Here is a 10,339-nt window from a genome sequence, read left to right on the forward strand (position 1 = left end):
AGGGCCCGCCCTGCCGGGGCCTGTCGTGCCCCCCCCGCCTGCCGTCCTCCCTCGGCCCGACGGCACGCACCGTGTCGTGTTCCCCCCCGGGCTGCCGTCCCCGCGGGGCCGCCGGTCACACGCTGACACCCGGGGGCGCTGGGGATCGTGCCCGGAGGGGGGCCCCTCGGGGCTGTCGGTCACGCAGGCGCCGGGCATCGTGCCGTGGCGCAGCCCCGCGCCCGGCTGTAGCCAGCTTTCTTGTCCCGCCAGAGGAGATTGCGAAGCACAAGGGCCCCCCGGTTTTCACCCAGGCGGAGCGGTACAAGATGGTGCAAGCCATCAAGTGGGTGGATGAGATTGTGCCGGGGGCCCCCTACGTCACCACGCTGGAGACGCTGGACAAGTACAACTGCGACTTCTGCGTGCACGGCAGTGAGTGGCCAGGGGCCGAGGGCGGTCGGGCCTGTCCTGTTCCCTCTCCCGCCTCTGCCAGACCCTTCGGGGCTGCTCTGGAGCCCTGTGCCGCCCGCCGTAGCTTCCCCAGGCCGGGCACGTGACGGCGGAGCCGAGCTGGAGAGGCGACAGGAAAGCAGCGGCTCCGGTGTCCCCTGCCCTGCCCTGGCACAGGGTCGGTTCTCGCCGCGTGCGGGGGTGGGGGTGGGGCTGCCCCGCCCTGGGGAAGGGCTGGACATTGAACCTCCAGCACCCAGCTCACGGGTGTCTGGGACGTGGGCCAGGCAGCCATCGCCCCTGCCCCGGTGTGTCGGCTGGCCCCCCTCGGCCCTCGCCTCCCCCCGCCCAGCCGCTCGCTCGGCTTTGCAGGGAGCAGAGGGGACAGCGCTCAGACGCTTCTGTCTCTCTCTAGATGACATTACTCTTACTGTAGATGGCAAGGACACCTATGAGGAGGTGAAGGCAGCTGGGAGATACAGGTAACTCGCTGCCCCCCAGGTCTGGGCCCTCTTCCGCTCTGACCTGCTGCTCAGCGCCGCAAGCTAGCAGGAGCACAGGGGAGATGCAAGGGTCAGTGTGACGCCTTCACCGCGCTGTGAGGGTCCCGGTCGGGTCCCTGCCTTCGCTGCTTTGCCTTCTGGAAGGTGCTGTGGGCTAGCAGCCAGCTGGCCAGCAATCTATGGAAGGTGCTGAGCTTTGCTCCCGGTGCTGTGAGAAACGAGGTGGCTACGCTGCCGGGGCGCAGCTCCTGTGCCACGAGGGCAGGGGGAACGGCAAGGTGCTGAGACACGGATCCAAGCATCCTTCCCTTTCATGGTGCTAGGGGAGAGGGGTCAGGTGTGGGCTTGGTGGGCTGCGTCGCCTCCAGCGTCTGCCTGTTCTGCAGGGAATGCAAACGCACCCAAGGCGTGTCCACCACCGATCTTGTGGGCCGCATGCTGCTCATGACGAAGGCGCACCACAGCAACATAGTAAGTCAGGCAGCTGGGGCGGCCCCTCCCGCGCTCCTCCACTCTGCTGCTCCCTCCTGGGCGCTGCTGCCGCCTTGCGCCAGGGCGATGGAGCTGAGCTCCTTGATCTCTTGCCTCCAGGGACACAGGATTTTGCAAGCCACAGGTGGGCAGGGCTTGCAGAATCCACTGCTAGTCTCTGCTTGGACCTGCGGGGAGCCAAGGATTTAGTGCCTGATACTTCGCCTTGCTTGGCAGGGTCTCAAGGCTTCTAGTCTCTGGCTCCAGGAGGCATCATGGGAAGTCACGGGCCTTTTGCCAGTGACCTCCATGAAGGAACATGGAGCAATCTCCAGAGAGCCAAATCCTCCTTGGCTGCCACGTGGGGTGCCGGTGTGGGGCTGAGACAGGCTGTCCCCTTCAGCCCACTGGCTTGGCCTGCAGTGCTCCCTGCCCCGGAGCTGCTGGAGTATCGGTGTGGAGAAACCTGTTCCCACAGGGTGGCAGCGGGGCCCCACGGAAGCCCGGGTTCTGCCCTGTGCTGGCCAGCTTGTTAGGGGCTGGCAGCCTTGGGAATGCACCTGCGCTCTGACCCCCTGCCTCTTTGCAGGACGAAGACCTGGACTACCGGAAGCACACAGATAACTTTGGGAAGGTGCGTGGGTGTTGTGGCCGGGACATTCGTGCCCTGTTGAGCAGAGCTGCAGACATGCCTTGCAGTTTGCCCTCCAGGGCTCTGAGCCATTGCCGTAGCTCCTGATGTGCACAGGCGAACGTGGAGAGGGCTGGGAGGCTGCTGTTGACAGTGGGAGCCCAGCTACAGCACTGGGCCGTGGGAACCCCTGAGGCCACACTGTGTCTCTGTCTTGGCCATAGAGTCCACTTTCCCTGGGGGTGGAGTCCTACTTAGGCTTCCTCAGCAGCCAGGCTAGCCAGCCCTGGGGGTAAGAGGGGTTAAATTCCAAGCCTTATCTGCACAGTCACAGCAAGCGATTATGCTTTCCCAAGAGCTCGAACCCACACTAACCAGCACCGTGCTGCCAGCCAGAGCCTGGGGGTTCCTGCAGCTGTAGTCCATAGACCCTTCTGCTGCTTCTCCAGCTGAATCATGCTGCCCTACAACCCCTGAGCCGGCGAGAATGGGGGCTGGCACCTGGCTCTGTGCTCCCAGGTGTCCAGCCCCACAGACCTTGGTTGCTTGCTGGATGGTGCACATCAGCTGGGCGGGTGGGACGGTGGCCAGTTTGGTTGCACCCTGGTCTGAGCTCCTTGGTGCTCTGCCCAGCACCCCCCATTCAGCTCCATGTGGGGAGGTTACTGTGGTGCTGACTGGCTCCAGGCTCCCTGCAGGCTTGCTAAGGCATTCGGGTCCTGCATGGTCTGCCTTGGAGCCTTCTGCTGCCCCGTTCTCTGTGGGCCGCAGTCCGGGGCGAGGGGTCGCGGCGTCTGGCTCCGATTCCTTACTGGGCCAGGCCTTGGAGCTGTGGGCTTGGGTTTGCAGAGCGAGGACCGGTGTCCCGGACCTGCCACACGGTGGGGCTGGTGAGCTTTCCCAGCTTGGTCTCCAGCACTTTGGCCAGACCCTGCCCCATGGGCTTGTCTGGAGAGGGGAGTCGCACCAGCCCAGCCCAGCCGTCTGTCAGTACGAGGCCTGACCTGTACCACTCTCTTCCCAGCATCTGCTTCCACAGCTCTTGGAGGAGCTCCTCCATCCATGCAGCTCAGGGGCCTGGGTGGGGAGTGTGCGACTCTGTGTGTGCCTGCCTGCTTGGTGCCAGGAGGGCAGGTCAGCAGCGAGGCACACTGCTGGGAGAGACTCCTCCAGGAGTGTGTGTCCCCCACTCGCTCCACCCTGCCCTAGGCTGCAGGTGGAACCAAACTTGTGCTCCTCTCTTTAGGGCCCCAAGGGTCACAGCCCCTGGACTGGAGTGTCTCAGTTCTTGCAGACGTCCCAGAAGATCATCCAGTTTGCATCTGGGAAGGAGCCGCAGCCGGGAGACACCATCATCTACGTGGCTGGAGCCTTTGACCTGTTCCGTATCCTTTGACTGAGCTGCTGAGACGGGCAGGGAGGGGAGGGATGGGTGTCTCATGTCCTGTAGCAAGGGTTAGTGCTGTGCACTGGAGGGGGTGGGGCAGGGTCTGACCCTGGAGAAAAGACCCCCAGGTCCATCACACACTGGATTTATGGCTGGAGGGCCCTGGTTCCCTGGGATGGGACATGGCAAGGAGCAGCCACCCCAGCACATGTGCAGCCAGTGATGAACACGCCTCGGGCTCTCTGTCCCTGCTGTTCTCAGCGGCTCTGGCACACCACGGCCTCACGTCCTTAACAGGAGCTTAGACATTGGCCACGTTGACTTCCTGGAGAAAGTGCACCAGCTGGCAGAGAGACCCTACATCATTGCTGGGCTGCACTTTGACCAGGTCAGTAGGGCAGTGCCTGGCCCGGGCTCAGAGGGCTGCCCTACGCCCCATCTGGGCTCAGGGCCCCCTTCCTCCTTGGGGTAGTTGGGGGAGAGGGCAGAGTCCTCTCCTGTGGAGCCTGAATGCGGGGTCATGCCGGGAGGGAGTGGGTTTGGTCCTTCCCCTGACAATGACTGGTGCTTTGTCTGCAGGAAGTGAATCGTTACAAGGGGAAGAACTACCCCATCATGAACATCCACGAGCGAACGCTCAGTGTCCTGGCCTGCAGGGTGAGTGTCTGGCCAGAGCTCTGGCATGAATGAGCTGCTGCCTTCTGGCCCCTGGCCTGGAAACCCTGGGTCATGTCCTCAGATGCCAAGGAACCAGGGTTAGCCTGGTCTGGGCCCCCCTGGGGAACCATGGGAGCTCCTGGGTGCAGGGATGCTGGCGTTGGCAGTGTGGAACCTGACACTCATCCTGGCAGGGTGCCAGGGCTCAGTGTCTCAGCCTGAAGGGGACAGCCTGGGTCACTAGAGATGCTGGGGCGCTCCTGGCAAGGCTCTGGGGGGCAATGCATTGCCTCCTGCCCCAGGATCCAGCTACAGAAGGAGCCAGAGGCAGGTGCTGCAGCGCAGCGGTGCGGTGTATTGTGCCTGTGAGAGGCTGCTGTGTTTTAATGGAGCAGTGGGTGTAAGGGTTCCTGTAGTGCGCTGGGCAGCTGATGGCTGGCACTCCACAAGCACCTGCCCCGGGTCTTCCATTCTGGCTGGGTGGACGGTGCATGTGCCACCAGCTCTTGGAGCTCAGGTCCTTTCGCACCTTCTGCCTCTTGAGGAAACACTGCTGCAGTTCTCCAGCAGCAGGAGCCTGTGCAGGCAGAGGCCCCTGGCGTCAGCTCTGGTACGGCAGGTAGATTCCCGTGCTGGCCAGTGGCTACCTGGAGGTGCCATGATGGGGTCCACGCCCTTTAGAGGGGAGGTGGGCACTAGTGATGGACACTGACTGCTAGAACCCACTTCCCAGCTCCCTAGTCAGTGCCAGAATTCACAGAACTGAGCAGCTGAGCTGACATGGAAGTGAGGGAGCAGTGGGGAGGGACCCTGCTTCTCCAGTCATCCCTGGCTGCTTGCTTCCAGTATGTGTCAGAGGTGGTGATTGGTGCCCCGTATGCAGTCACGGCTGACCTGCTGGATCACTTCCGGGTGAGTCGGGTGTCCCCCATCCAGACCCTGTGCACACGAGCAAGTCGGGGTGCCGAGGGGGCCTGTCCCTGTGCAAAGGCCAGGAGGAGGCGGTGCGTGGTGGCGTGACATGGGGAAGCACGTGTGTATTGCCTCACAGTTGTGACTGCTTCGTGACCGTGGGGCGGCAGCCCCCTCCAGGCTGTGGCAAGGGGAACCGTTAGCTTTGGTTCCCTGGCTGCTGCTGCTGCGGTGAGCGCGGGGGCGGGGGCATCTGCACTTGGTTCCAGTGGCTGGCTGGGATGGAGGGTGGGCCTGGAGAGGGGAGCGACCAAGGCAGTGACTGGGCTCCTCTTACCAGGTGGAGCTCGTGTGTCATGGGATGACGGAGGTGGTGCCAGACAAGGATGGCTCCGATCCATACATGGTGAGTTCTGTCCCATCCCCATCTGTCTTTCAGCCCCCGCGGGGGGTGTTTGTGCCGAGCTGTCACCCAGGTGGGTTGTGGCCGCGGGCTCTGCAGCAGCAACTGAACCTACAGCACCCTCGAGACCGTTCCTTCTGTTAGCCACTGCTTTGCTTTGGCTTCCTGTGCCCTTGTGGCAGTGCGAACAATCCTCTCTGCCAGCCAGGAGGAGCTGCTCCCTCCCCTTTGCTTTGCTTGCTTGGCAGACAGGTTTGCTCCGCTTCCTAGGAGATGGCTCTGTGTCACGTGCCCAGCGCAGTGCCTGGGGACCTGCCCCAGCTCCTGCTCAGCCTCGCTCACGAAGTCATAAATCTGGAGGCTGGTGCACTCTCCCCGGCTCAGCTGCTGTGTTTGTTTTAGGAGCCCAAGAGACGCGGCATTTTCCAGCTGGTCAACAGCGGCAGCAACCTCACCACAGACCTCATTGTGCAGAGGATCATTAAGAACAGGTGGGCTTTCCTCCCTTGGCTGGGTTGGAGGAGGTGGTGGGCCCGGCTGCACGCCCAGCTCTGCTAGAGTCAATTTGCAGCCCCTGGCTTCCAGAATGGGTTTGCACGCATGGCCATGCAGCAGGTGGCAGCAGGGTCCCTGCACGTCCCATTGTGCGCCTCGTGCCCATCACTGCCTTGAGTGCTGCTCCTGCCTCTACTTGCTTACTCTGAGTTCACCTGAACCAGCCCTGCTCTGGCCCGGGTGCACCCTTCCTGCCCAACAGTCACCGTTTCCCCTTTGAAATTGGAGGACTTCACCTCCCAGGGCTTTGGCAGTGGAGGCCCTGCAAAGCTGCGGTCAAAGTGTCTGTTCCCCCAGGGGCTGGGGCCAGCATAGCGTGGCTGTGGGGAAGCCTGGCTGAAGCAGAGGCCTGTGGTGACCTCGTGGGCCCTTGTGCATGTTGCAGGTTGGAGTTTGAAGCCAGGAACCAGAAGAAGGAAGCCAAGGAGCTGGCAGTGCTGGAGGCCATGAAGAAGCTGGAAGAGGAGAAGCAGCCGGGGAGCCCGCAGAGCTAGGCTGGCCATAACTTTGTGGGTGGGCCACCGAGCAAGGCAGGGCTCTTCCCCAGAGAAATGGAGTGAGCTGGCCCGGGCCCTGCACCTAGCTGGGGCTGCTGTTGGCCCCACAGCGCTGGTCCTGCCTCCTCTGGCTCTGCTCTGCTGCCTGAGGCACAGGGCTGATGCTGGGATGCTGCTTCTGACTTCTCTCATTAACACTTCCTGGAGAGACGGGGGAATCGGTTCTAATCCTAAAGAATGTTTTAACGTGCTGTGGTAGTTTGATCTGCTGGCACATCCGGCGTCTCGTTTTGGGCTCTCAGCACCCAGCCCTGCCCTTCCCTTCCCTTGTCCTGTCTGCAGTCTGGTTTGGATTGGCCCCTGGTGTAGGCAACTTTACATGCAGCAAAAGCCCCTTCCTCATTGATAGGGGAGCTCTTGGCCCATCCCTGCCGTTTCTGAGGGCCTTTGTGAATGAAGCCCTGGGCCTGATCTGCCAGCTGCTTCCCTGGCTTAGAAAGCCCTGATCCTGGGGGTGCTGCTCTGTGCTGGGCAGGGGCTTCTGCAGTGCCCAGAGCTGCGCTGCTCAGTTTGGGGGGAGCTCGCCTGGAGCCAGCCAGCCTGTGCTAGCAAACTGGCTTCCCTGACAGCAGCCCAGTCCCCACCTGCACCCAAAGGCGCTGCTCGGGTGGGGTGTGTGCAGCAGCTGTCAGGGCGGGTCAGCAGCAAGGGCTCTCGCAGCCAACCCAGGAGACCATCCGCTGCACTAGGGTTGAGCTGTGGGTGGCGTGGCTGTGCCCTCACCAGCCGCAGGGACTCTACACTACATGCTGGGTGTACTCTGCTTGCCACAGAAGCCTGTTGCTCGTGGGCCTCTATGACGCTGGTGTCTGGCCTTGGTACTGGCAGTGAGCCACGGAGGGTTGATGCACTTGTCCCCTCCTGCTCCCGAGGGAGCTCTGCAGAGCCGGGGGAATCCAGGCCGGGGCCCTTTCTGCCTTGTTTCTGGGGGGGCGGGGGGCTGCCCCTAAGCTGCGGCTCGGTCCTTGCAGGTGGGTGTTTTCTATCAGTCTCCTGTAAACTTTTGCTGCTGCAAATTAATAAAACGTCGTGGAGGAGTTGTTTGCTTGGTGGTGACCTGTCGGAGGCAGCCTCCCTGCTCCGAGGTCGCTGCAGAGCTAGGCCCCTTCCTCTTGGCTCTGGCAGGGCCAGCAAGATGCTTGATTATGGGACCGGAGGAGGGAAGAGCTTCCCAGGACTGCGGCTGCCCTGGCCCGTCCACGCCCAAAGCTTTGTGCAGGCAGCTTCTACTTCTTGGCCCGTGGAGTCCTGGTTGGGGCGAGCAGTTTGGAGAAGCTGGTGGTTTCCTAGAGGAGCTGGAGCAGGGGTGGCGCTGTGGGAGCCGGAGCCGGGCACTATGCAGACTGCTCCAGGAGGTGGCCAGGGCCCCGGGCTCCCCTTTGCAGGTCTCCCTGTGCCCTTCTCCCTGCCCCTTGGTGACGTTCCTGATGTCTGGTCCTGTGAGGGTGCCCATCTCCAGCTGCTGGTACTCCCAGCGCCACTCCCAGGGCTGGCTTGGTCATACCAGCCCCTTCCTTGGCTGCAGCGCAGAGCTGGGCCTGGCACAGGAGCCCACCACTGCCTTTGAGGTGATCCCCACCCTCTGGGTGCAGTCCTTGTGCCCATGCCAGCCCTGGGGGCCAGAGGTGGGCAGAGGCACTGCCTGGCAATCTGTCACGGGGGGCGCTGGAGTCTTCCCTGCTCTGTCCCCCACCTGGGGACCAGGCATGGGGGCTGGCTGTGGGTGGATGCCCATCTCGAGGAGCTGCGGGCTATCCTGGGGTCAGCCAGTGCATGGGGATGCGGTGCGGCCTGGGGTCAGGGACCTCCGCTCACGTGGGCTTTTGTCAGATCCACCAGCACCCTGTGCCCAGGGCCTGTGGTGCAACGTGAGGCCAGATGCGCTGTTCTGAGTTCCCCGTGTCCCAGGACAGTGCGGCCCTGGCCTGTCGGTGCGGGGAGGACCCAGGTGTCCAGGCCTGGCGGATCCCTCTTCCCCAGCAGGAGAGGTCTGCGTTGCACGGGGCTGGGACCTCTCCTCTCCCTTTACTAGGGGCTGCACATGGACCTGTCTCCTGCCACGGGCGGAGGAGGCTGCATGTTCCCTGGCTCCCCTGGGCAGGGCCGTAGGATGGCAATCTCCAGGCTCAGTGTTTGTCACTTGTTGGCATTTCAGGAACAAATCTGTCATTGATGACACAACCCTCATCTGGCGCCAGGAGACCTGGCACTCTGGAGAGAACAGCAACTTCGTGCCCCCCATGCTGTCCCCGCATGCCCAGCCAGCCGGGCCCTCGAGAAAGCTCTGTGACGCCAGCCCCCCCTCCCTGCAGCAGTGCCCTGGTCCCTTCCCCAGAGCGCTTGGCTCCAGCCCGGGAGGTCCCTGCAGGTCCCAGCGTGGCCCATGACTCCCCCATTGCCACATGGGTTCAGCTGGTCCAGCCCTTGCCTGAGTGGAGCCAGCCTGTGGGCAACGCTGGGCAGGGCACAGGCCCTGGCCTGAGCCCAAGGGCAGCCGCCTCCTACCTGTCACCTGGGCCCTGGTAAACCTCCTGGCTGTCTGTCAAGAGTGCGTGTGCTTCCCAATTAATTCCTCTGCAGTGTGAGACCTGGCGGGTCCCTGCTCCATTAAATGCAAACAGCCCAGGCGCGGTGGTAGAGCTGCCCCAGGCACAGCATTTCCATGCAGAGTGGCCGCCCCCGGGCCCAGCAATCACGGAGGTTATTAAAACTGTCAGAGCTCTTTAATTCCTGCTCTCCCGGCGCCTCGGCACCAACCTGCCACCGCCGCTCCGTGGTTTGGGAGCTTCTGCTGTGCTGCGGCAGCCGGGAGGAGCCGCGCCCGGCGGCGCCGCCGTTCCTCACGGCTCCTCATTGCCATGCTGGATCTGCAGTCTTTTGCATCTGATGTTCTCCGCACTCGCAAGGCCTCTGGGCCCATCTCCGCCCGCACGTCCCTGGGGCGGGCGACAGGCGGGGGCTCATGAATTCCAAGTTGGGGCTTCTCTTGTTTACTCTTTCAGGGAAGACAGCGCAGCCTGTGGCTCCAGCACAGGCCTTGTCCACCATGCACGCGGCAGCTCCTACACAGGCCATGAGAGCGACCGTGTGCTGCTGGGGGGGGGCCACGGCTCTGCCTACAGTAGCCTTGCTCTCCTCCAGTGCCTGCCGAGAGCTCAGACCCACCCTCCCTCCTCACCCACCTGGGCAGGCCCTGCTTGCACCCCACTCCTTCCAGTGCCTTCAGCAGAGGCAGCTGGGGCTGGGGTGCAGCTGTGCTGTGCTGTGAGGACGTTGGAGCGCACATGTCTTGCCAGGTCTGGCTGGGTCAGGGGGAGTTTGCTGTGCAGCTGGACTGGAGATGGGGTGAAGGGCCACGTTTGCAGGGTCCATCATGCCCTGGGTAGGGGGGGAGGCAGAGCCTGAGGCGGCAGCCACCAGCCCTGCCTGGACGTCCCAGCTGCAGTTGCAGCTCCTCATCTGTAGGGCCACACGCAGTCAGTCAGGTGGGCTGTGGGGGTGCCCTGAGCTGTGTACGAACAAGGGCTTGGGCCCCAGGGGGGGCCGTGCCACGTCTCCCTGGGGCCCAGGACTCGGGCAGCTGGAGCCCTGGAGCTCTGCTGGGTCCCCTCCAGGCGGGGGTGGAAGAGATTGCTGCCTGTGCCTGGCACGGGCTTCAGGTGAGCGCTGCCCTCCTGCCCACTGGAGCCTTTCAGCACTGGCAGCAGTGGTCCAGGAGCTGGGCCTGACGCCCCTTTCCCCGGGATCCAGGCTGCTGCGGGGCCGGGCCGGGCCGGGCCGGGCGGCGTGCTGGTCCGCCTGGCGCGGAGCCCGTGCGGGGAGCGCTGGGCG

The 10,339-nt window shown here is 63.5% G+C and overlaps 2 protein-coding genes across 5 annotated transcripts in view; both read left to right on the forward strand.

Moving 5' to 3' along the window:
* The window catches only part of SIRT7 (sirtuin 7), a 6,770-nt gene extending 6,539 nt beyond the window's left edge, over nt 1-231 (forward strand). Inside the window, exon 9 of the mRNA XM_025195203.1 lies at nt 188-231. Coding sequence (XP_025050988.1) covers nt 188-231 — 44 coding nt within the window. The remainder of the gene's footprint in view (nt 1-187) is intronic.
* On the forward strand, nt 90-7,613 carry PCYT2 (phosphate cytidylyltransferase 2, ethanolamine). 4 transcript variants are annotated; one of them, XM_006038669.3, is made up of 11 exons: nt 90-414; nt 848-914; nt 1,322-1,406; nt 1,996-2,040; nt 3,284-3,422; nt 3,730-3,812; nt 4,004-4,081; nt 4,928-4,993; nt 5,334-5,399; nt 5,799-5,887; nt 6,337-7,610. In XM_006038669.3, the coding sequence occupies exons 1-11, from the start codon at nt 309-311 to the stop codon at nt 6,443-6,445; spliced, it is 933 nt and encodes a 310-aa protein (XP_006038731.1). In that variant the 5' UTR covers nt 90-308; the 3' UTR covers nt 6,446-7,610. The 4 variants fall into 4 exon arrangements, 3 of the variants coding, with proteins under 3 accessions (XP_006038731.1, XP_025050989.1, XP_025050990.1); XR_003092328.1 differs by lacking the exon at nt 6,337-7,610 and having other exon boundaries at nt 174-414; nt 4,928-5,224; nt 5,799-5,874; XM_025195204.1 differs by lacking the exon at nt 4,928-4,993 and having other exon boundaries at nt 181-414; nt 6,337-7,613.
* The last annotated feature ends 2,726 nt before the right edge of the window (nt 7,614-10,339 follow it).

The sequence above is a fragment of the Alligator sinensis genome, unplaced genomic scaffold, assembly GCF_000455745.1.
Source record: "Alligator sinensis unplaced genomic scaffold, ASM45574v1 scaffold2383_1, whole genome shotgun sequence".
Taxonomy (NCBI): Eukaryota; Metazoa; Chordata; order Crocodylia; family Alligatoridae; genus Alligator; species Alligator sinensis.